The sequence below is a fragment of the Coregonus clupeaformis genome, chromosome 9, assembly GCF_020615455.1.
Source record: "Coregonus clupeaformis isolate EN_2021a chromosome 9, ASM2061545v1, whole genome shotgun sequence".
Taxonomy (NCBI): Eukaryota; Metazoa; Chordata; class Actinopteri; order Salmoniformes; family Salmonidae; genus Coregonus; species Coregonus clupeaformis.
The window spans coordinates 44,910,452-44,937,309 of NC_059200.1; the positions used below are offsets into that span (position 1 = coordinate 44,910,452).

Consider the following 26,858-nt stretch of genomic DNA (forward strand, 5'->3'; position numbering starts at 1 on the left):
AACTTGGGATATTTAAAAGTGAAACACATGTAAATATGCAATCAATATTTTTAAAAGTGAAATTGAAAGTTACAGACATTTCTGTGTTCCGAACTACCTCCAGTCCCGACGAGTTCATATGTTTGAGGTCCTACTGTAGTAAATTATATTGTTTGCTAACCACCTTCAGTATTTACTCTTGAACAGAACAACCTAATTGTCACTTTTCAAACTGAATAGTACCATTTGAGACAAAACAATGTGGTTCACTTAAAACAGTGGGCACCAAGTCATTGTAACCACAGAGGCAACAGACAGAAAAAATTAACTTTATCTTCATCCCTGTCATTTAGTGGTCAAATCACAGTACACATAAATGCTGGATTTACAGAGCTCCAGTGTAAACAACACGATATCAGCTAAGTATGGCAAGCCACGAAAATGAGAACAGCTCCGGCAGCGATGACATTGTATTTGGCTCCACAGCTATCTGCTCACACACATACGATCAAGCTGCAAGTGTCTCACATTGAATGGGAAAGTACAGATGATAAGGTCCTTGACCCTTTCTCTGATGTGTAAACATGACACTGTCCTTTCAGAAGAAACAAAACGGTTCCAGGAACCAACGGTTTGTGAGGGAACAAAGCATTTGAAAAGTCAGCTCAAGTGAAGTAGTACAACAGTATTCTACAGTACACTTCTCCATGCATTTATCTATGATCTGTGACTCAGTAATGAACTTTCACAAGGCATATATCAAAAAGGAAAAAAAATCACCATAAGTCCAAAATAAAAGAACAAAATATAGAATATACCTAGATAACCAAACGGGACAAAATCTATAATTGGTTGAGTATTAATTATCCAGGTGTAGGGATATTAGACCTGCAGGTCAGCCAGTTGGCAAGGTGTTCCTCTTTATTACATAGCCTGCCACTGACACCATATTTCCTCATAGGTTTCATTAACCATCTAAGGATTTTTTTTTGAACGTACAAGAATTGCCTCATGCGGTTTTTAACAATACCCCTTTGTGCGTCAAACCCCAACTGGGAAGCTGAACATAGGCCCAAGAGTTTGTCTTCCTCCATAATATAAACTTTTAAATAATTCTGGAATTTATCCACACAGCTGTGCGTTTTGAGGCAGTCCTCTAGTTGAAACAGAATAGTGAACAACAGCAGAACATTGTTCATTGAGAAAGTGGACTTTTGATTGTCATCTTTTTTTCCACCATATGTAGCTCTCAAGGTTATGATCTCTTTTGTTTGATGAGCTTGTTTCAAGGGGAATACAATGTAATCCAAAGAACATGTAAAAAGAGTGGTACGTACAATGTCCACATTAGGACAGCCTCAGTCTCATCAGGACTTCAGGCTGTCCTAATATGGACACCGTAGTTGCCAATCGTCTGTCAAAGGTGGAATACTGCATCATCTCCCTCGGGTGGACCAGAGTACAAACCAAACAAAAAATAGCACTGTATACTAGTCAGGCAGTGTTCCTTAAAGTGTCCAAATGTGCTATCCCGTCCGAACCCACTCCCATCCATAGCTCTATTACACATGGGTCTGCATGCGTTTCTGCAGCGGCCGCGTCAGGTCAGAGTTCTGCGAGGACGTCTGCGAGTAGTGGGAGGAGGAGGAGGCGGCCGAGGCCTTGCTGTCCTTGTCGAACTGCACATAGCCGTCCTGCTTGCTGTAGCTGCTCACGCTGCTGTCACACTGCGTGTCGATGAAGGAGCTGGAGTCACTAAGCGATCCCCGCTGGAACTCGCGCTCACACAGCTCGATAGAGCTGCTGCCCATGCCCAGCACGAAGCGCTGGCTGTAGTCGTACAGGCGGTTGGGCCCAGCACCTAGCGTGTTGTAGATGTTGGTGAAGGACATGCCCGTAGGCACGCGTTGTTTGCCCATGGTGGATGAAGAAGAAGCCGAAGGGTTCCGTACCTCAGTGCCGCTGGTCTGGTTGGCGGCCATTGGCATAGTCGGGGTGCCATGGTGCGCCTTGAAGGTATTGACACTGTAATAGCCATTGGTTGGATCCTTGTGGAGGAGAGGGGACAAAGACACAAAGGGAGGTGTTAATTTAGTATAAGGACAGGAGAAAGCATGTCAGTGCAGTTACTATTTTGGTAGTTATTGTGATCGCAATCGAATTGGTCATTGTTAGCCAAAGAACATCTCAGATAGCCGTTCCTATCTAATTTTCTCATTGGGCACAATAGTGATAGCAATGAAATGCATCTTGCCAATAAATTGAAGTTATTTTGCTACAGCAGTTTGCAACTTACTAGGAAAATAAATCAGCTTTTTCCCATCTTCGCTTACCTTGGGAAACCTTTCAGTATTGCAGAGGGCCACTAGTTGCTCAGGTCTAGTGTCCGATCAAGAGAAGCATTGTGTGGGATTGGAGCAAGACACCTAAACTAAACAACACCAAACAGTGTTGCGTGTAGAATATCCACACGTCTGGCAAATATTGAAACTCAAGCCAACTTTACCACGGTTTTTCAACAAGCTTTACGCTTCGGACGCTTTGATCTGCTCTACCACCCACCTGTCTGGTAAGGTTGAACACCTCCTCTCCTACTCAGCCTCCCGAAAAAGCTTATCCCAAGCGTGTGTGACACCTATTCCCGTTGCCTGCTGCTTGGATCCCACCCGGCGATCTGTTCCTCATCTGCCCTGGCCTGTCTCCCCCTGTCTGGTACAGGTACCCCCACCACACTCCCCCATCTTCCCCGAGCTTTCGCTCGCCTCCAGCACACACGCACATACACACACATTGCAGATTTTGGACTGATCAGAATTTTATGTAGGCTAATTAACTTGTTAATCTTGTTATGGGAGCTTTACTCAGAAATGCTTTAATTAACTAGTGTAGGCCTGCTATTTATATATCTCAGATTTGTATAGCCTACTCGACTCATAGAGAGCTACTCTCTCAAGTTATCTTGTTGGGGCAAGTGATTCTTTGAACTGACAATGGCTAGCCACGAGTGGTTTTATTTTTTTCTTATGCTTTATGCTATTTGCACCATTACTCCTGCATGCTTTGTTGACCATGAACTTGCTTGTTTACCCGACCGTGGGACAGACAATGTTTGTTCCCACACTCGCGACTCTGACTCTCTATTGTTTACTCTGACTCTTTGCCTCCCATCCTATTCTAACCACCTCTCGCCGGCTTTGTATTCATGTTACCTGATGACATTTCTGTACAATATGATCTTGCTACCATCTGATAAACATTCAAATGTCATAAAAAAATCAACACTGCAGAGCTCTCCCTGTCCTCTGCCGTGAAAATGTGTATGTACACCCTGGCCCATCTACTGTTGCTAGCCCCAATTCTGACTAGTGCTTTGATGTTTTCTGTTTCCCTGATTTATGCTCTTGTAAAAGCCTGGGTTTTCTGCGCGTTAACATTAGAAGCTTATTACCTCAAATCTATCAATTGAAAGTGTGGGTTCACAGCTCCAATCCAGATGTGTTGGTCATTACTGAGATGTGGTTAAGAAAGAGTGTGTTGAACACTGATGTTAACCTTTCCGGTTATAACCTTTTTTGGCAAAACAGATCTTCCAAAGGTGGTGGAGTGGCAATCTTTACCAAGGAACACCTTCAGTGATCTTCTGTCTCCACCAAGTCTGTCCCCAAACAATTTGATTTGCTGGTTTTAAGCATTAAGCTTTCAAATAGCTCTTTGTTGACTGTTGTTGGGTGTTATCGTCCACCATCAGCACCGGCCTGCACCCTACCTGCCCTAAGCTCTCTCCTGGCCCCTTACACTAAGTCTGAATTTCTCCTGCTAGGTGACCTAAACTGGGACATACTTAAACCACCTGACCAAGTGCTAAAGCAACGGGACTCCCTAAATCTTTCTCAGATTATTACCAATCCCACAAGGTATGGATGCCAACACCCAGAAAAGGCTACTCTCCTTGATGTTATTCTCACAAATAATCCTGATAGGTATTATTCTGGTGTTTTCTGTAATGACCTTAGTGATCACTGTTTTACAGCCTGTGTTCATAATGGTTGCTCAGTTAAACGACCTGTCCTGAATTGTCATAGACGCTTGATAAAAACCTTTCATGAGCAATCCCTCCTTCATGACCTGGCCTCTGTAAATTGGTATAGAATCAGCTTGATTCCCTCTGTCGAAGATGCTTGGACCTTCTTTTTTGATATTTTCAGTGGTATTGTTAACAAACGGCCCCATAAAGAAAATGAGAATTAAAAACAGGTTCAGCCCCTGGTTCGACCGTGATCTGGCAGAGTTACTCCACTTCAAGAATTCCATTTGGCGAAAGGCTCGGCACACGCATACTCAGGCTGACAAATGAGAAATACGTGCTCTCAGGATATCCAGAAGGCTAAAGTTAGTTACCCCAAGAAGTTCTGGGAAACGGTTAAAGACCTGGAGAATAAACCCTCCTCCTCACAGTTGCCCATGTCCCTTAATGTTGATGATGTGGTTGTTACTGACAAGGAGCACATGGCTGAGCTCTTTAATCACCACTTCATTAAGTCAGGATTCCTATTTGACTCAGCCATGCCTCCTTGCCCGTCCAACATGTCCTCATCTCCCAGCCCTTCTAATGTGACTAGCCCCGATGCTCCTCCCTCTTTTTCCCCTGCCCTGCTACAAAGTTTCTCCCTGCAGGTGGTCACTGAGTCTGAGGTGCTAAACGAGCTCCTTAAACCTGACCCCCCAAAAAACCTCTGGGTCAGATGGTTTAGATCCTTTCTTCTTTAAGGTTGCAGCCCCTATCATCGCCAAGCCTATCTCGGACCTTTTTAACCTGTCTCTCCTCTCTGGCGAGGTTCCCATTTCTTGGAAGGCAGCCACGGTGCTTCCTTTATTTAAAAGGGGAGATCAAGCTGATCCTAACTGTTATAGACCAATTTCTATTTTGCCATGTCTATCCAAAGTGTTGGAAAAACTTGTCAATAGTCAACTGACTGGCTTTGTTGATGTCTATCGTATTCTCTCTGGTATGCAATCTGGTTTCCGCTCAGGTTATGGATGTGTCACTGCAACCTTAAAGGTCCTAAATGATGTCACCATTGCCCTTGATACTAAGCAATGTTGTGCTGCTATTTCTATTGACTTGGCGAAGGCTTTTGATATGGTAGACCTTTCCATTGTTGTGGGCTGGCTAAGGAGTATTGGTGTCTCTGAAGGGTCTTTGGCGTGGTTTGCTAACCACCTCTCTCAAAGAGTGCAGTGTGTAAAGTCAGAACATCTGCTGTCTCAGCCACTGCTTGTCACCAAGGGAGTAACCCAAGGCTCAATCCTAGGTCCCACGCTCTTCTCAATTTACATCAACAACAGAGCTCAGGCAGTAGGAAGCTCTCTCATCCATTTATATGCAGATGATACAGTCTTATACTCAGCTGGCCCCTCCCCGGATTTTGTATTAAACGCTCTACAACAAAGCTTTATTAGTGTCCAACAAGCTTTCTCTGCCCTTAACCTTGTTGTGAAACACCTCCAAAACAAAGGTCATGTGGTTCGGTAAGAAGAATGACACTCTCCCCACCGGTGTGATTTCTACCTCTGAGGGTTTAGAGCTTGAGGTAGTCACCTCATACAAGTACTTGGGAGTATGGCTGGACGGTACACTGTCTTTCTTTCAGCACATATCCAAGCTGCAGGCTAAGGTTAAATCTAGACTTGGTTTCCTCTATCGTAATCGCTCCTCTTTCACCCCAGCTGCCAAATTAACCCTGAATCAAATGATCATCCTACCCATGCTAGATTACGGAGATGTAATTTATAGATCGGCAGGTAAGGGTGCGCTCGAGCGGCTAGATGTTCTTTATCATTCGGTCTTCAGATTTGCCACCAATGCTCCTTATAGGACACATCACTGCACTCTATACTCCTCTGTAAACTGGTCACCTCTGTATACCCGTCGCAAGACCCACTGGTTCATGCTTATTTATAAAACCCTCTTAGGCCTCACTCCCCCCTGTCTGAGATACTTTCTGCGGTCCTAATCCTCCACATACAACACCCGTTCTGCCAGTCACATTTAGTTAAAGGTCCCCAAAGCACACACATCCCTGGGTCGCTCCTCTTTTCAGTTCGCTGCAGCTAGCGACTGGAACTAGCTGAAAAAATAAATAAAAACTGGACAGTTTTATCTCCATCTCTTCATTCAAAGACTCTTACTGACAGTTGTGGCTGCTTTGTGTGATGTATTGTTTTCTCTACCTCCTTGCCCTTTGTGATGTTGTCTGTGCCCAATAATGTTTGTACCATGTTTTGTGCTGCTACCATGTTGTGCTGCTGCCATGTTGTGCTGCTGCCATGTTGTGTTGCTACCGTGTTGTTGTCATGTTGTGTTGCTACCATGCTGTGTTGTCATGTGTTGCTGCCATGCTGTGTTGTTGTCTTAGGGCTCTTTTTATGTAGTGTTGTGGTGTCTCGTTGTGATTTGTGTTTTGTCCTACATTTCCTATTTTTTTATCCCAGCCCCTGTCCCTCGAAGAGGCCTTTTGCCTTTTGGTAGGCAGTCATCATAAATAAGAATTTGTTCTTAACTGACTTGCCTAAAATAAAGGTTAAATAAAAAATAAATATAAAGATAACTCACAAAAAGATTGATGATTACAGTTTGAAAGAGCAACATCTAATTTCTTCCAGTCCTCTTTTGATGATCCAGTCATTTACTTTCATTTCAACCGGGAACAGTTATCCTGGCTTTAATAATATGTGCGTTGTTTCGGTTATAAATATATATGTTCCCACACTAATGGTTAAGGTAAGAAATGGTAAAGGGGAAGGTGATCGTAGATCTGTACATTTTACATTTACATTTTAGTCATTTAGCAGATGCTCTTATCTAGAGCGACATACAGTTAGTGAGTGCATACATTTCTTATCTCCATACGTAGGGGAAACTTCACCCCGGAGTGCATAAGAAGAGTATAAACTTGACTTCTATTTCAGGCTTCATCAACAGGTATTTATGCCCTAATCCTAGGTGGTCTCAAGCTGTGACACCCATTGTTGCTCATGTATTCAAATGCTTGCCTTATTGTGACCAAGGTCAGTCACATCCAAATGAACTGCTATTTATTAGAATGATGGGAAAACAAAGAAACAGGCTGATGCGTGCGAACATGTGAAAAATAGATTACATGCTTTCGGGTTGTGAAATTGTCATCTCCCACGAAGGCAAATAAATCCTGTTATCAGCCAATTAAATGGCCTTGATGATTTCACATGTGGGAGCAACATACTGTATGTCGAAAAATTGCCACAACAGTTTATTTTCAGCCACGGCCTATGTGTTTAAAGCGTTTTTTCCCCTGCCCTCTCTATGTTACTCCATTTCCTTTCTTGAAATTAAATGATTGTTCGATTCCTGGAAGACGGAGATAGACTTTGCCTGCCGACATTCCAAAGGGGGAAAAATACTAAATTTGCTGTCAGAGCTAGCAGATACTGTATCTTTGTCTGCACTTTAGGCTGGGGGAAATTGCAAATAACTATTAGGGATGGCAAGATAAAAGGGATGGTACTCCAAGCAGCATAATCTCAAGGGTGGGAATTTAATTAGCCGAGGAAGAGGAAGGTTTATGAGAATATATCAGCGGATAACTTATCTGACCTGGGAGATGGAGAAGGGGTAGCCTCACGGATAAGAGTCAGAGTCCAGGTTCAAAGATGTCATGGAATGGGCTTAAATTAAGCTTTTGAAAGTGGAAGTTTCCAATATCCCAAATTATATTGCATATCCGTACTTAAAGGGATAGTTAATCTATAATAAAGTTGTATCCTATTTTCCGACTTACCTAGGCTGCTGTCAATTCGTTCAGACAGTTTGAGCAATGCTGATGGAAAGAGATGTGAATCGAGTGGAAGGGACCTGATTAAAGAAAAATGCTATTTTCACACTCTTGTCAATACTGTGCTTGCTGGGTCCATCTGTTTCCATTAGCATGTCCATAAATGCTAGCCAGGAGAGGCTGGACATTACTTACATAACCAGCTAATGGTCTTAAATGTCTAGATGAACTGACAATACCCAAAGTAAAAAGAAAAGAGTGTTTTATGTGAACTAACCCTTTAATGCTTGATACTGCAGTAGAGCACACATTTTAGTATGTCAATTACAGACCACTGAACAGCCATCACAATAATGATGGTGACCTCTTAATGCATTAGGATGAATCTTTCATCCCACATATCATACTTGATTATGTACAGTGGGGTCCAAAATTATTGGATCCCTTGATAAAGATGAGCAAAAAAGATTGTATAAAATAAATATAAATACTGAGCTGTGATGTATGACTAACAAACAAGAATAATATAATTTTATACTAATACAATTGCTCAGAGAAAGAGGAGCATAACAAATACAATTATTGGATCCCCTGTTTTCAATACCTTAGCACCCTCCCCTTGCGAGGATAACGACACTGAGCATTTTTCTAAAATGTTTTATAAGATTGAAGAACACATTGGAAGGGAACTTAGAGCATTCCTCCATACAGAATATTTCCATATCATTGATATCCTTTGTCTGTGCTTATGGATTGCCCTCAAACAATTCAAAACCACAGGTTTTCAATGGGGTTCAAGTCCAGAGACTGAGATGGCCATTGCAAAATGTTTATTTTGTGGTTAATTAACCATTTCTTTGTGGATTTTGGTGTACTTGGGGTTATTGTCTTGCTGGAAGATCCACTTGCGGCCAAGATTCAGCCTCCTGGCAGAGGCAACCAGGTTTTTGGCTAAAATATCCTGGTACTGGGTAAAGTTCATGAGGCCGTTGACCTTAACAAAGGCCCCAGGACCAGTGGAAGCAAAATAGCCCCATAACATCAAAGATCCACCACCATATTTTACAGTCGGTATGAGGTACTTTTCTGCATATGCTTCCTTCTTTCCACGCCAAACCCACCACTGGTGTGTGTGGGCAAAGATATTTATTTTTATGAAATCCAACAAATGTAAATGCCTGGAGTTTGCTAAACAGCATTGGCACTTTGATTGGAACCAGTGCTATTGTCAAATGACATGAAAATAGAGCTCTTTGGCCACACACACCAGCGGTGGGTTTTGTGTCAAAAGAAAGATGCTTATGCAGAAAATAACTAACATTCCTTACATCTAAGCAGAAAAACAAAGAGTCATTCTTTGTGAAAAATAACAAACAGAATAGGAGTACTAACTGAATATAATACATGTTCCTCCTTGAACTACACAATGGTGTACATTTTAGGACATTTCAACTAATGTTGTATCACTGCCCCCTGTATGCCTGGCTCTGTGCCCACCTTATTCGGTGTACATTTTAGGACTAATGTTATATCACTGCCTCCTTTATTCCTGTTTCTGTGCCCACCTTAATGTGCTGGAACTCCTTCTCTTCCTCTTGTAGGACCTCCAGCTGCTTCAGCACAGACTCCTGCGCCTGGAACTCCCCTCGCTCATTCTGAGACACCAAGGGGGCAGACATGTCACTCACAGGCCGTTTGATATTCATGTAGTATTAGGGATGTAGTGGAGGGTAAACACATGCAACACTGTTTACGCACCTTTTTATTTAGTTAATAGTATTTAAGTGCCTATTTACACTAAATAAGCATGGTTGTCCATCTCGGAAAGATTTCAGGGTTTACCCACTTTTCTTTTTTAACACTACATCCCCGAGTAAAATGCCATGTCTAATTGAGCTCTCTTGGTTCCTGTGTTTGCAGCAAGTCTGTTAGATGTATACAGATATATGATCTTAAAATAAAAATTTGAGTTTAAAAAGGCTTCTAAAGTTTGTAATTTCCACTTTGAAATTTCAGACTTGATTTTACCTTACGGAAAATGTATCAACTCCTACAAAAATGTCCATTAATTATAATCCACATAATAACTCACATTTCCTGTTGCTGCAGGAATATTTTCCTGCTGTTTTTAGGATACTGGCTCAAATTAAGATCCTAAACCTGTAGATGTACTGTAGAATGAAAAGTGCTCTTCAATTAACTGTCGATTAGAACATTTCCAATTGATTCTGATGTACTACATACAGTGTGTATCGATGGACTCGCAAATTACATGCAGCGAGGAGAGATGAGGTAGAATAGCATTCAACTCACCATTATCTGCTTGATGGCTGTATGCTCCTCTGTTTCCTGAGCTGCGTTGTGATCCTTGTGAACAATCTCCACCCGGATGTCGTTTTTTGCCAAAACCACTCCTTTGAGATCTGGAAAGAGACAGGGAAACTGATGGGCACCACTGACATAAGTTGACTGGCACTGGATCATACCACATTCGAGCGGCGTCAAAAGCTGCTCACATATCTTGATGGGAGCTTGAAGCAGTTATGAATGTTTAGATTATAAAGGTGTCGTGCTGCTTATTTATGTGTTATAGACCTTACATAGGGCACTGACTGCATACTAGAGTGTCACTGAAATTGGTGATAATCATATACTGTACAATCATATCCTTATGTTGGCAGGCTCCTTATTCCTTAAACAGACAGCAGTGACTACTGTCATTCATGGACATTAATCACATGGATATTTATGTAGCACGTATGCATGGCACTAGTGAAATAAACATAATTGCTTTATCGACTGCCTCTGACATTGTAAAATCATAAACAATCATATACCAGTCCCTCCAGGATTTAGCTGGGGTTTTGTGTGATATCTGCGCGCAATTATTATCTTTTGCCGCGGCAGTTTTGACATTTTGCATGGCAATATGCAATGATTTTGTCAAATTTTTCGGGAAAATGTGCTTTAGAGGGAAAACATTTGTTGACTTGTGGCTTGATTGAACCCTATGCGGTGAATGTGCAGTGATTGGTTGAAATTGTGAGCCTTCTTTTTATTACATATTGCGATGATTTGACTGATTTATGCGGAAAAGGTGCAGTGATTGGTCAAATTAGCAAGCCCTCGCATAATATGCAGGGAATTGTTGATTTTGCAACAACAACAAAATATCCATCGCAGTATCTTGAAGGGACCTATATACAAAGGTGACTTACTCTCGGTTTTCATTTTGCCTGCCAGGTCTCTCTGGCAAGAGGAGATGGAGACGGGTAGGGAGGACATGACGAGGTGAACGTCTTCTGTGGTAAACAACAATACCAACAACATGGTTAACAGCAGTTAACATTGACCGGATATCTCTGCGCTGTATCTCTACACTGAACGTCTTCTGTTGTAAACAACAGCAACAACAACAACAACAACAACCGTCTACATTGATCAGATATCTCTGCGCTGTATCTCTACACTGAACGTCTTCTGTTGTAAACAACAGCAACAACAACAACAACAACCGTCTACATTGATCAGATATCTCTGCGCTGTATCTCTACACTGAACGTCTTCTGTTGTAAACAACAGCAACAACAACAACAACAACAACCGTCTACATTGATCAGATATCTCTGCGCTGTATCTCTACACTGAACGTCTTCTGTTGTAAACAACAGCAACAACAACAACAACAACAACCGTCTACATTGATCAGATATCTCTGCGCTGTATCTCTACACTGAACGTCTTCTGTTGTAAACAACAGCAACAACAATAACAACAACAACCGTCTACATTGATCAGATATCTGTGTGCAGTATCTCTACACTGAACATCTTCTGTTGTAAATAACAACAACAACAACAACCGTCTACATTGATCAGATATCTATGCGCTGTATCTCTACACCCCACTGTATAGGATGGGCTTTAAATCAGATAAGGATATTGCTTTAGAGCAAGAAAGCGTCAAGCAATACGTATTATGTTAGAGTCTGGCTGCAGATAACTCTCAGCTTTTTGGATCCTTAAATGGGCACTTTTGCAATAGATATGTTTTAAAGGGAGGGAAATAGAATTTCCATAGTTTCAGGTTGAGATTTATGTCCCATCAAATGTGTAATCTCAAAGGATTTCTTATATTTGAGTTGATATCCTAAAACCAAGGGGACTCATATTAAGCACTACAGAGCATAGTAAACCCTTTGACCGTGAAACCAAGAGTGTCTAATGAACTCTTTGGCTGTCCCAGAAAGCATAGGGTTTTAAAATGCACTTACTCCTCTGGAAGCGGGCACAGCAGAAGGCACCCAATGTGCCCATGAGGACAATAAGGGCAAGGAAGGCCCCCACAGCCACTCCTATGACTACAGCCAATCGGAGGGACTCTGAGAAGACATGGAGGAAAGACATTGGTACGGTGTCTATATTAGGAGTCCTGATGAGACTGAGGCTGATATGGACATCATACTAATATGGACACCGTACAAGGTGGTTCAGTCATGCAGTTGGACTATCAGTGTCACACAGCTGATGCAAGAAAAAAAATCAAGGGACACATTGTTTTGAACCACAGTAGTCTTACATCATGTCATATACACTGTGTGTACAAAACATTAGGAACTGCTCTTTCCATGACAAATACCAGTTGTTCCCAACTCGAGTACTTGAGTTGGGAACCATTTTTGTTGTCGCCCCGGACAAACATACCTGATTCAACTCATTGATGGCCTGATGGTTAGTTGACAAGTTTAATCAGGTGTACTTGTCCAGGGCTACAATCAAAAGGTGTACTGTTGGGGGTACTCGAGGACCGGAGTTGGGAACCACTGACATACAGTGCATTCGGAAAGTATTCAGGCCACTTGACTTTTTCCACATGTTGTTACGTTGCAGCCTTATTCAAAAATTGATTAAATTGTTTTTTCCCCCCTCATCAATCTACACACAACACCCCATAATGACAAAGCAAAACCAGTTTTTTTGAAATTTTTGCAAATGTGCTAAAAATAAATCATTGAAATATTACATTTACATAAGTATTCAGACCCTTTACTCAGTACTTTGTTGAAGCACCTTTGGCAGCGATTACAGCCTCGAGTCTTCTTGGGTATGACGCTACAAGTTTGGCACACCTGTATTTGGGGAGTTTCTCCCATTCTTCTCTGCAGATCCTCTTAAGCTCTGTCATGTTGGATGGGGAGCGTCGCTGCACAGCTATTTTCAGGTCTCTCCAGAGATGTTCGATCAGGTTCAAGTCCGGGCTCTGACTGGTCCACTCAAGGACATTCATAGACTTGTCCCAAAGCCACTCCTGCGTTGTCTTGGCTGTGTGCTTAGGGTCGCTTTCCTGTTGGAAGGTGAACATTCACCCCAGTCTGAGGTCCTGAGTGCTCTTGAGCAGGTTTTCATCAAGGATCTCTCTGTACTTTGTTCCATTCATCTTTACCTCGATCCTGACCAATCTCCCAGTCCCTGCCACTGAAAAGATTTCCCCACAGCATGATGCTGCCACCACCATGCTTCACCGTACGGATGGTGCCAGGTTCCTCCAGACATGACACTTGGCATTCAGGCCAAAGAGTTCAACATTGGTTTCATCAGACCAGAGAATCTTCTTTCTCATGGTCTGAGAGTCTTAAGGTGACTTTTGGCAAACTCCAAGCGGGCTGTCATGTGCCTTTCACTGAGGAGTGGCTTCCGTTTGGCCACTCTACCATAAAGACCTGATTGGTGGAGTGCTGCAGAGATGGTTGTCCTTCTGGAAGATTCTCCCATCTCCACAGAGGAACCCTGACCAAGGCCCTTCTCCCCCGATTGCTCAGTTTGGCTGGGCAGCCAGCTCTAGGAAGAGTCTTGGTGGTTCCAAACTCATTTAAGAATGATGGAGGCCACTGTGTTCTTGGGGACCTTCAATGCTGCAGAAATGTTTTGGTACCCTTCCCCAAATCTGTGCCTCAACACAATCCTGTCTCAGAGCTCTATAGACAATTCCTTCGACCTCATGGCTTGGTTTTTGCTCTGACATGCACGGTCAACTGTGGGACCTTATATAGACAGGTGTGTGCCTTTCCAAATCATGTCCAATCAATTGAATTTACCACAGGTGGACTCCAATCAAGTTGTAGAAACATCTCAAGGATGATCAATGGAAACAGGATGCACCTGTGCTCAATTTCGAGTCTCAAAGTAAAGGGTCTGAATACTTATGTAAATAAGGTATTTTAGTTTTTTATTTGTAATGTAACAAAATGTGGGAAAAGGGAAGGGGTCTGAATACTTTCCGAATGCACTGTAAACTGACCAGGTGAATCCAGGTGAAAGCTATGATCCCTTATTGGTTGTCACCTGTTAACTCCACGTCAATCAGTGTAGATTAAGGGGAGACAGGTTAAATAAGGATTTTTAAGCCTTAAGACAATTGAGACATGGATTGTGTATGTGTGCCATATAGAGGGTGAATGGGCAATACAAAAGATTGAAGTGGTATGGTAGTAGGTGCCATGCGCACTGGTTTCAGTGTGTCAAGAACTGCAACGCTGCTGGGTATTTCACGCTCAACAGTTTCCCTTGTGTATCAAGAATGGTCCACCACCCAAAGGACATCCAGCCAACTTGACACAACTGTGGGAAGCACTGGAGTCAACATGGGCGAGCATCCCTGTGGAACGCTTTTTCGACACCTTGTAGTCCATGCCCTGACGAATTGAGGCTGTTCTGAGGGCAAAAGGCAGTGAAACTCAATATTAGGAAGGTGTTCCTAATGTTTTGTACACTCAATGTATAGATTAAGGCTAACACGTACTGTATGTTGAACTATGCAAAGGAAAACACGACTCGCGAATGGCAAACTTTGAAAACCTTTTACACTACCATTTACAGCACTGACACTCGTGACACCCATTTACTTCAAATGGCTGAGAGGTATACCACTTTATAACAAATGGTATTCTAAATGTTGTGAATAAGTTCATAGGCTTCAGGGGTTGATTGGTTGAACTGAGTTGTCTTAAAGATGAGTGTATAAGCCTGTGGCTAGTCGAGGTCTAGTTAATTAATTCACTTTAAGAGCAAGGTTGCCTCTAGTAAGATCCTCCATTGAAATTAATTGTTACAGAATTGGCATTTCCACGATCCCTATGAAAACAGATAGTTTAGCACTTTAGAAGGAAGAGACTTAATAAAAAGGGGCAAATAAATGAGAGAACATCATCTCATTTAGAATAAATATTTCAAATAAATCATATGTGAAGCTGTAACCAATTGAGGCGTTGTAAATTAGATTACAAATTGGATGCCATTACAAAATTTCACAGATTGAAATTGTTGACATTTAACCAAGTAAAAGGCTTATCACGAAGCCATTGCCCTCATGCTTGAAGTAATCACGGCAATATCCTTACTCTCCCAGGCATAGGTGCACTTCCACAAAACACACAAACTCTCTGCTTCTCTCCGTCTCTCTCTTTAATTTACCCACTTTCTCTCAGATCCCAAATCTCTGTCTCAAACACATACTCTCTCACCCACCAGCCTACCCACATACATGTACCAACACAGACCACACCGTTTGACAAAACCACACGTGTCCACTGCATAAACATTCTGAGAGAACACGCAGTGCGGATGCCCTTTAGAGTAACAGAGAGAAAGCTATAACATGGTGAACTTAGCAAACAAGGCATTTATAATAATAATAATATATAATATGCCATTTAGCAGACGCTTTTATCCAAAGCGACTTACAGTCGTGCGTGCATACATTTTTTTTGTGTATGGGTGGTCCCGGGGATCGTACCCACTACCTTGGCGTTACAAGCGCCGTGCTCTACCAGCTGAGCTACAGAGGACCATTTATGGTAAGTGCATGAAAGCTGGCATCTTTATGCACATCCGCCATTGATTGAATGAGGAATTGATTGAAGTGGTACAAAGGGAGTTTGTGTACCTTGTTCCTTCAGTGTAATGATCTCTGTGTCAGACCCAAAGCTGTTCCAGGCAGTGCAGTTGTAGATGGTCTGGAAGTCAGCAGGGACGATGTTACTCATGGTGAGGGTGGAGATGACCCCCTCCTCTGTGCTCACCGTCTCCACGGTGTATCGGCCAGACGTCCCTGACTCCAAGACTGTCTCCTTCCACGACCAGGCCTGTGGCAGAAAACACTGTGAGAATTATACGTTACAGATGGGGACACAAGCACACCGTAACACAGCCACATGCTGTATGCTTGCCAGATATACACATATGCACCCACACACGCACATCCCACACACCAGCACCTGACAGAAACCAACCAACAAAACCTATTAAAGATAAAGAGCATAATGAGCCTTTGGGTTGGTTTAATGGCTGTCAATTTCTATCTGCAATACAAAGTCAGGGGTTATGTCCTAATGGCACCCTATTCCATACACTCAAACAAATGCTGGGTTGTTTGGATGACCCATTTGCTAGTTTAAAGTCACTAAGTTGGGTTTTTTTTTTTTCAAAAGAGCAAGGTTGGGTTGTAGATGCTGGGTTATTGATGTTGGGTTATTGAGAAATGACGCAGTGAGTGGGTTAATTCTCCCACCAAATCCAGAAGATCAAAGATATCTTGAAGCTTGTGATTGAGGACTGTTGCAACTGTAGCAAGTCTACCAGTGCAGCCGATGCTGAGTGGAATTACTTTTCGACTGACAAATGGACAAGGCGTTGTGGCTGATGGAAAACGGTGAGTAAGGTTACTAATTATCCATTCAGGTTAAATAGACCTAGCTATCATAATTACATATTTTCTCAGTCATTGACAATTTTATATAATGTTAGCTAGCAACCCCATGCATGCTAGCTCGAGCATTAGCTAGCTAGCTACTTAGCTAACGTTTGCTAACGGTTGTCACTAGTTACCTTCGAAAGTATTCACACCCCATACTTTCCCACATTTTGTTGTGTTACAGTCTGAATTTATAATGGATTAAATTGAGATTGTGTGTCACTGGCCTACACACAATACCCCATACTGTCAAAGTGAAATTATGTTTTTAGAAATGTTTACAAATTAAATGTCTTAACTATTCAACCCCTTTGTTATGACAAGCCTAAATAAGTTCAGGAGTAAAAATGTGCTTAACAAGTCACATAATAAGTTGAATGGACTCACTCTGTGTCCTATAATAATGATTAGCATGATTTTTGAATGACTACCTCATCTCTATACCCCACACATACAATTATCTGTAAGGTCCCTCAGTTGAGTAGTACATTTCAAACACAGATTCAACCACAAAGACCAGGGAGGTTATCCAAAGATCTGAACCTATTGGTAGATGGGTACAAATATAAAAAAGCAGACAATGAATATACTTTGAGCATGGTGAAGTTCTTAATTACACTTTTGATGGTGTATCAATACACCCAGTCACTACAAAGATACAGTCGTCCCTTCTAACTCAGTTGCCAGAGAGAAAGGAAACCGCTCAGGGATTTCACCATGAGGCCTGTAGTGACTTCCTTACTATTTGAACATAGCCACTGCCCTAGTCTGATGCGGCATTGTTTTGGACGAATACAGTCCACATTCAAAGTTACCAAAAGCCAAACGGCAAAAAGCATTCACGGAGATCCAGGGATATGGTGCAACAATTTTTTCTTTTTTTTTCTTTCAGATCTATAAAAAATAATTTTCAGATCAACTTAAAGCTACATAAAACACACAAAAAACATACAAAAAAAAAAAAAAAAAAAAAGCATAGATAATAGATAATAATCTGTGTATGGTCAAAAGACTGTACCACTCCTGTGTCTAGCTAGGAAAGCTTTTCTTCTGTAGGCCTACTGTGTGGTGTATCATTCTACGTCAGGTAGCTAGCTAGCCAGCTACCTAGCTAGCCAGCTACCCAATGTAGCTTAGCTAGCTAGCAAACTTAGTGTAATGTGTGCCTTGATTATTGTTTAACATTTTATAATGATTTTACATTTTACATTTTAGTCATTTAGCAGACACTCTTATCCAGAGCGACTTACAGTTAGTGAGTGCATACATTTTCATACTGGCCCCCCGTGGGAAACGAACCCACAACCCTGCCGTTGCAAGTGCCATGCTCTACCAACTGAGCTCTATCATATTCTCTAATCCCCAGGTTGGAACCAATATGGCTGAATATTCCGCCAGACGACCAAAAGAACAAGAGACCCGAACCCTTTGTTCGGACTCTCGAGGACAATCGCCTCTACACCCTGGCATTCACCATCATGAATGGGCAGGCTCTAGGGCAGAAGACATTATGTTAAATATTGTTACGTGGTAGGCAGTGGTGTGGTGGTGCCTGGATTAGTGGGTATACTCAAATTTTGCCAAAATGTTTCCAAGCGGCCCGCCCTTCGAAGGAAAGGCGCCTTGTGTAAATGTAAATCCCATATTGGTCTTTCACAGTCAGGCCAACATAAGCTGTACTGTGCAAGTCGGCTAATAGTAGGCCTACTATTGAAACAGATAAATGTGGCTTTCAACTGTGTCAGAAATTCACAGGTTTCTGATAACAGTTTTTAATTTTTTAGGTTTTTCTCTTTTAATAGAAAAACAACTAAATTGGATGTTCTAAGTTCACAACAATGCTTAAACCACATCAGGAGACCACTTTTGAGGTATAGGAAACATTTTATTTTGGAACATTCGCGCATAGGCCTACTGCCGTGTGCATATCGCTGCGCCTAAAATGTGACGAAAGAAAAGTTTATCAACATTTTAAGCTAAACATTCTGATCTGTTCCATCAGCCTTAATAATTGATACGGCGTATACCCTCTACTACACCACTGCTGGTAGGGGTTGGGGGAATAGAGGGTAAAGTGGTTACTTTTCTTCAGCCCCATTCCTCAGCTTTAACTGGTAGGGCTGCTGTGATTTTCAAATTATCAATTGTACTTTTAAAGTTTTTGTTTATTTGTGTGTTCCTTATTTGTTGTTTATTTTTTGCATGGATTCATTTTGTAGCTGAAATGAATAGCTGAAAATAAAACTTTTGAATTTTATCTACAATTTGTCATGATTGGCCATATGTCACTTCAACAATTTCATAGACTGTGTAGTAACGTTTTAACATTGATTGTTATTGTTAGAAGTAAGAAAGTAACAAATGACCCACTGCTCGATAAATACAAATACAAATAATGATTACCCAGCAATAAATTAAGAAATAACCCACTGCTAGGTCAAAAACACATGAATAACAATAACCCAGCAAAAGAGTTTTAAAAAACACTGTTGGGTCAAAATAACCACATTTATGGGTAAATCAAGTAACCGTGCTGGCCCAAAATAACCCAGTGCTGGGTATGTACTATAGTGATCCAGCGCTAGGTTACAGCATTCTTTAGAGTGTATATATTTCTCTAGTTGTGACAATGGGCCCTGGTCTAAAGTAGGGAATAGGTTGCCATTTGGGATGCAGTCAGGATCACACCAATCAATCCTCTGATTGCTTCAATTGGGGACATTAAACCTCTTCTGGTGTGACATGGTGACATTGAGCCACATGGCATAGAGAGCATATTCAGATTGAACTTTCACTCACAACAGGAAACGTATTAGTATAGGTCTGGGTTGGGAGAAATCCCCCCATTTCTGCTGTGGAACAGCTTGGTATTCTGCTGTTATCTAAATGAGGATGACTGACTTCTAATTGTCTATTCACTTGCCTTCACTTCCCTTGATGTATTCCATTGCTAGCCTACATATCTATGAGTTCTTTCTCTATGGAATACGCCCTCTTGTTTACCATAGGATAGGATATTCATTAGGATATTCTTTGCCCTTGATTAGTCTACGTAAATTCCTTAGGGTTGTCCTCACCTGACCTACTTTCCTAGGTCAAGCTCATTCACTTGGTTTGCACTGCTTTAAAGGGATAGTTATCCCAAATTACAAAATACCATAATGGTTTACTTACTCTGTAAGCTGTCTAGAAGGTAAGAGACCAATCCATGCTGTGGAATGCTAAGGAAGCAAATAAGTAAATGTGTAATTTGGACTATCCCTTTAAGAAGATACTGATGTCAAAATGCATTGCACACCATGCTCTGTTGCCAATTAGTTTTGTCTCTGAAGCTTCTATTTTGAAGTGAAACTACTGTTTAACTTACAGTACCATCGAAAGTATTCACACCCCATGCTTTCCCACATTTGGTTGTGTTACAGTCTGAATTTAAAATAGGTTAAATTGAGATTGTGTGTCACTAGCCTACACACAATACCTCATACTGTCAAAGTGAAATTATGTTTTTAGAAATGTTTACAAATTGTACTTGAATCTGTGCTGAAATGCACTATTCGACTGAGGGACCTTACAGATAATTGTATGTATGGGGTACAGAGATGGGGAAGTCATTTAAAAAGCATGTTAAACACTATTATCACACACAGAGTGAGTCCATGCAACTTATTATGTGACTTGTTAAGCACATTTTTACTCCTGAACTTATTTAGGCTTGCCATAACAAAAGGGTTGAATACTTATTTTTCATTTTGTATTAAAGACCAGGGAGGTTTTTCAATGGTTCGCAAATATAGGCACCTAATGGTAGATGGGTAAAAAAAAACAATACAAAACTGATATTGAATATCCCTTTAAGCATGGTGCAGTTATTAATTACACTTTGGATGGTTTATCAATACACCCAGTCACTACAAAGATACAGACGCCTTTCCTAACTCGCCCAGGGATTTCACCATGAGTCCAATGGTGATTTTAAAACAGTTACAGTTTAACCTTTTCACATGTGAGTTCCAAATATCTCTAACAGTCACCCCAGCGTGAGTTGTTTTATACACGTGATGTCAGAATGCACACACTGTTCCAAAATGTGATTGTTACACAACAGGACAGATAACTATGAAAGTATGAAGAAAAAATGAAAAATAAACATGTATGCACTCACTAACGGTAAGTTGCTCTGGATAAGAGCATCTGCTAAATGACTCAAATGTAAAGTGTTAACATGCTCTGCCTGCTAATTATCTATAGGCTATATTTCAACTTGTCAATTTGAAATTGACAAGTGGCGCAGTGGTCTAAGGCACTGCATCGCAGTGCTAGCTGTGACACTAGAGATCCTGGTTTGAATCCAGGCTCTGTCGTAGCCGGCTGCGACCGGGAGACCCATGGGGTGGTGCACAATTGGCCCAGGGTAGGGGAGGGAATGGCAGGCAGGGATGTAGCTCAGTTGGTAAAGCATGGCTTTTGCAACGCCAGGGTTGTGGGTTCGATTCCCACGGGGGGTATGAAAAATAAAAAATAATGTATGCACTCACTAACTGTAAGTCGCTCTGGATAAGAGCGCCTGCTAAATGATTAAAAATTTAACATGTTTGAATTGAGGTGTGTTCCGCCTTCATTAATTCACATAGAAGTAGCCCATTTCAGTGTTGCGGACAATTTATGTTTGAGGCTTTACTGAGCCGGACAAAGTTCTCTCTTCGAGGAGAGCCCAAGCACATCCCTAGTGTTTCCGCAGATCAAGAATGCAGACATTTGTGCATTCTTGCACAAACTGGCATATTTTCTGGCTGGCATTTACGGTTTTCTTCACGTGTTTTCCAGTACTGGTGACAACTAACGCATTCCGATTATTGCATAGATTGTAATGGACACCTATGATGTGTGTAAAATATTTTTTTGAAGGTTGTACTGATTATAATGAGCTAATGCTAAGCTATTTGCCAGCTATGTGTGGCGCCATGTTTGTTGACATTATACAATGCATTCTGGGTGTCACGTAAACGTCTGTCAGACCAAATATGTTATACTGAGGTGAAGGAATTGTTCTCTCATCTTGAATGAAGGGAAGTGAATGATCCTAGATGACACACCTCCTTCAACATGCATACTGCAAGCAGACCACACTCATATTGTCTCCTCTTATTATCTTTGGTTGAAGCGAAAAAACAAACATGGTGGCGAGCACAAACTACCCGTCATCATCCGATTACTTTCGATTATTAGAAAGTGTTTTACTAAATTATTTGGATCAATGGTGAGCTCACCCGTGATGTGATGAATTATAAATAGTAATTGCTTTTACCTAATTCATTTTGTGGTTTCTGTCAGTCGAGAGTTATCTAAATATGACCGCTTGTGTTAACTCAATCTTTCCTAAGTTAGCGCTAGGACTAATGTAGCCTACATTTTCCGGTTTGGATGATTGTGTATGCTGTCACTACTTCTGTGAATGTCTGAACATTGCATCTAAAAATAAACTGGTCACATTAAGGACATGACTTTGTAAGGACTATGTGCAACATGTTTCTGTGAACAAACAGTGTGGCCAACTCAAATGCTGACTGTTGAGTCAATTGAAACTGGACGTTCTAAATAAACATTCTAATCACACCAGTTTGAGTGTACGCTGCAGGGACCACTGTAGAATGATCACACCTGTTTGTTGGTACGTGTGAAAAGGTTAATGGCTGTGATAGGCGCTAACAGAGGATGGATCAAAAACATTGTAGTTACTCCACAATACTAACATACTGACAGAGTGGAAAGAAGGAAGCCTGTTCAGAATAAAAATATTCCAAAACAAGCATCCTGTTTGTAATAAGGCTCTAAGGTAATACTAAAAAAATAGTGGCAAAGAAATAAACTTAATGTCCTGAATACAAAGCATTATGTTTGGGGCAAATCCAACACAGCACATCACTGAGTACCACTCTTCTTCATATTTTCAAGCACGGTGGTGGCTGTATCATGTTATAGGTATGCTTGTCATCGGCAAGGACTAGGGAGTTTTCTTTAAAAAAATAAATGGTATAGTGCTAAGAACAGGAAAAATTGTTGGTTCAGTCTGCTTTCCAACAGATACTGGGAGACAAATTCCCCTTTCAGCAGGTCAAAATATACACTGGAGTTGCTTCCAAGATGACATTGAATGTTCCTCTATGGCAAGACTTGAAAATGGCTGTGTAGCAATGTTCAACAACCAACTTGACAGAGCTTGAAAAAAGTTTTTAACAATAATGGGCAAATATTGTAGAATCCAGGTGTGCAAAGCTCTTACCCAGAAAGACTCACAGCTGTAATCGGTGCCAACGGTGATTCTAACATGTATTGACTCAGGAGGTTGAATACTTATCTAATCAAGATACTTTATATTAGTGTTTTATTTTCCATTCATAAAAAAAGACAAATCCATTTTAATCCCACTCTGTAACACAACAAAATGTGGAAGAAGTCAAGGGGTTTGAATACTTTTTGAAGGCACTGTATGTCGCAAGAGTACATAACTTCAGTAAATCATTTTATGTGCAAGGATTCCATCCAATTGCTTTTTGATTCATTGGGATCATTTCTTGCCATGCCACCTATCCTTCACAATAATTTGGAAAAACCTTCACATTCTATTCATAAAAAATGTCCACTGTAATTCATTGAAGCGTGAACACGGTCTACACTGAGTCATGTCTTCACCATGTTTCAACCAATAAGGCCCCTCATTGGTTGGAACACAGACAGCCCAAACTCAGTCTTTAAAATAAATGTTTTTAGAAGGAAGGAGGGATGAGTGACTCACAATGCGGTCGGGAGGAGGAGTGCTGCGGATGAAACACTTGATCTGCCCCTTCTCCCCGTAGAGGGCTTGCTGCGTCTGGGTGCTGGAGATAGTGGGAGGACCTACAGCACGGTCAAGGGAAAACCAGTCAATAAAACACTCACATACATCACTGGCCTATCAGATGGCACACTTTAATGGTGCCACGGCGGGGGACGGCAAAGGGCACAGACATTATAATTGATTTGAGTTTACAGTCAAATGGAGATGATCAATTATTCATGATGAGACTAATTTGTTATTCTTAAGGTGAGATTCCCGGCACGATGAAAAGCGGGTTGTTTTTTATTGCTAAAAGGCAAAGAAAGAGACTGAGAAATGTAGAAGGGTTGGAGGGAGGGGGGGGGTGGACAGCGGAGGACAGTGGGTTAGATTAAGGGCTAGAGGAAATGAAGTCATATTCCAGTTTGCCGTCCTGTGTGTTAGTTCTATTTATTTTCCTCCGCCTGTGAAAGGAAACCTTTGAAATGTGTGACCTTTGACTGACACATGGTGATGATGACAGACTCCCCACTCAAGGAGCTCTTGCTAATTCCAGAACTGCTGACTATGAGAATAACAAACATTCTCTTTTTTCTTTCCATTCAACTGCAGCCGCATTTCACTCAACAAAACCCAGGGGTCTGAATTCTGTGTCAATGTTTACAGAAGCAAAACAGACATAAACTGAAAGTAAAAAATGGGAGGAGGAAATAATACCTGGCTTCCTTTGAGGTACCGCTGACTTTTTCAGGTGATTATTGTAGTTCGTAATGCTTTTTTAGCAGAGGTAGTATCATAATTTAATTGGACAATGGCAGCATAGTCCACATACTGTTTTATTTGTCCACCACAGCTACCAATTATAGTTAGCATTCCATTCCTAAAAGGGCTGCTATTCTTGCAACTGCGTTCCTGCAGAATGTTGGACACTTTAAGACAACAGAACTTTCTCTTTCCCCTGTCTAAACCTTGTGCAACATGTAAATGTTCCAAACCAAAACCGCGGACCTCATTATCACTGGCGATGTCTCTGACTTGAGTGTCATCGAGCTACGTGTCTCTGACCACAAGGCTGTGACACTGTCTCTGACCGCTCCAACTCCTCTCTACCGCCCAAAGAGGATCATTAAATTCTGCAATCTGACTGCAGTGAGCTGGTCAATCTGTATAACAGCACTCTGAGTAAGACCCTGAACATCCTTGCCCCTGAAAAACATGTGAAGTAACATTCCAGAGGTCGTCTCCTTGGTTCACTGATGAACTGCACAGAATGAAGACTCATGGCCATAAGCTTGAGCGACATTGGAGGAAGGATGGCCTCACTGTCCACCGACTGGCCTATAAAGGCAAGCTACTCTGCTTAAAAGCAGCTTGATCAGCCTTCTACTCTGCCATGATTGACAATAACAAAGGTAACCCCAGAACCCTGTTCTCTACCATCAACTGCCTTTTCAAACCTGCAAACTCATGCTCTCCTGCAGCCTAATTTGAGCAGTGCAATCACTACTCAGATTTTTTCAAGACAAAGATTGATACCATCAGGACAAACATCATGGCCTCTAAAATGGCCTGCATCCCACCTCCTGAACCCCCAAACCCAGACTGCCCCTCCCTTTAGCAACTTTACAGAAGTCACATCTGCTGCTGGGCAGTCAATCATCTCTAAAATGAAGGCCACCACTTGCTCCCTTGACCCTATACCTACATCCCTACTCAAAACCTGCTAATGTATCCTGCTTATGTTTGTCACCAAACTGATCAACAAGTCCCTGCTGACGGGAGAGGTATCATCGATCTTCAAAACAGCTGCAGCCACCCCCTTACTGAAGAAACCCAACCTTGACCAGGACATCCTATCCAACTACAGGTCCATCTCCAACCTCCCCTTCCTATCAAAAGCACTGGAGAAAGTGGTTGCAAACCAGCTTCAATCGCATCTGTCATCTAACCAGTGGCACAAGGTTTTCCAGTCTGGCCCTTGCACAGCACCGAAACAGCTCTGGTTAAAGTTACCAACAACCGACTGATTGGTGGCTGTTGATTCTGGATCTCCTAGCATCCTCCTCCTCTTAGATCTCAGTGCTGCTTTTGACACCATAGACCACAGTATCCTCCTGCGGTATCTCAGAGAGCACACTGCTGTCTCTGGAACAGCTCTGAACTGGTTCTCCTCCTACTTCTCCAATAGGAAGCAATACATTACTATTGTAGATTCCAGATTGGAGGAGTCTGCCGTCACATGTGGCGTCCCACAGGGGTCAGTGCTGGGGCCTATCCTGTTTTTAATGTACATATTCTCTCTCGGACAAATACTCAGAGATTATAACATCAACTTCCACTGCTACACTGACGAGACCCAGGTCTACATTAACACCAAACCGGAAACAATCTTTGCCCTAGCAAAACTCAGAAGCTGCCTAGAGGACATCAGGGCATGGATGAAAGAGAACTTCCTCCAGTTGAACAGTAGCAAGACTGAGACTATGCTTATTGGGACACTGGAGTAGGTCACCAGTGCTGGAAACATCTGCCCTACAATCAATGGCCAGGTCATCCACCTGACCTCTGTCATCTTCAACCTAGGAGTCAAGCTTGATCCTTTGCTGTCCTTCGATGCCCACAAAAAACAAATATGTAAAATATAATTTTTCCACCTGAAAAACTTTGCCCGGGTCATACCGTCACTCTCCCAGCCAGATGCAGAGAAACTCATCCACACGTTTATCTTCTCTCGGATCGACTACGGTAATGCGCTGTTTGGGGGCCTCCCAGACAAATCACTACAGAGGCTCCAACTAATCCAGAACAGTGCTGCCAGGGTCCTGACCAGGACCAAGAAGTCAGATCACATCACTAAAGTGTTGACTTCAAAATTCTCATGCTTGTATTTAAAGCCTTGAATGGATTGAGCCCCACCTACATCAGTGACCTCATCTCAATCACCGAGCCACCTCGCACTCGCACTCTCTGCCCCAGCTACTCCCTACTGCTTCAACTCCCCAAGACACGTCTCCGAACTATGCGGGACCGAGCCTTCTGCTCCCTTGTCCCTTGCCTATGGGACCATCTGAGAGCTGCTCCATCACTCAGAACTTTTAAAACTTGCCTTAAAACCTACTTCTACAGACTATCTTTTTCATAGTCCTAGTCCCAATCTAAAATGTATTTAACACCTAGCCCACTATTGCTATTTTATCTGCCTTGATTCTAAATGTATGTTGTTTTTATTGTATACCTTTTTTTGCAGAGCTTTGAGATAACTCTGTAATGAAAAGTGCTATACAAATTAAATGTACTATTATTATTATCATTAGTAGTAGTAGTAGTAGCAGTAGTAGTAGTAGTAGTTATGGACAGGAACAAAAAGTGGGGGTTTTTCTGAGGAAGGGGGGCTTTCCAGTGCAAAATGGGATTCTCTATACAGCCTAACGTATTCACACAGGAGTCCTGTGTGGTCCGAGAGATCTGACAAGGGACGGGGCAAATGAGTGCTATTATTAGATTAC

General features: G+C 41.8%; 1 protein-coding gene across 2 annotated transcripts in view; it reads right to left on the reverse strand.

Annotated features, from left to right (window-relative positions):
• Positions 1-315: 315 nt before the first annotated feature.
• Positions 316-26,858, reverse strand: part of LOC121573985 (kin of IRRE-like protein 3) — a 377,432-nt gene continuing 350,889 nt past the window's right edge. For both annotated transcript variants that reach the window (XM_041886424.2, XM_041886423.2), the window contains exons 10-16: positions 23,332-23,432; positions 15,732-15,930; positions 12,064-12,171; positions 11,009-11,092; positions 10,104-10,213; positions 9,356-9,445; positions 316-2,027 (exon numbers count right to left, since the gene is read on the reverse strand). In XM_041886424.2, the coding sequence (XP_041742358.1) occupies positions 1,542-2,027; positions 9,356-9,445; positions 10,104-10,213; positions 11,009-11,092; positions 12,064-12,171; positions 15,732-15,930; positions 23,332-23,432 (1,178 nt within the window). In that variant the 3' untranslated portion in view covers positions 316-1,541. The remainder of the gene's footprint in view (positions 2,028-9,355; positions 9,446-10,103; positions 10,214-11,008; positions 11,093-12,063; positions 12,172-15,731; positions 15,931-23,331; positions 23,433-26,858) is intronic.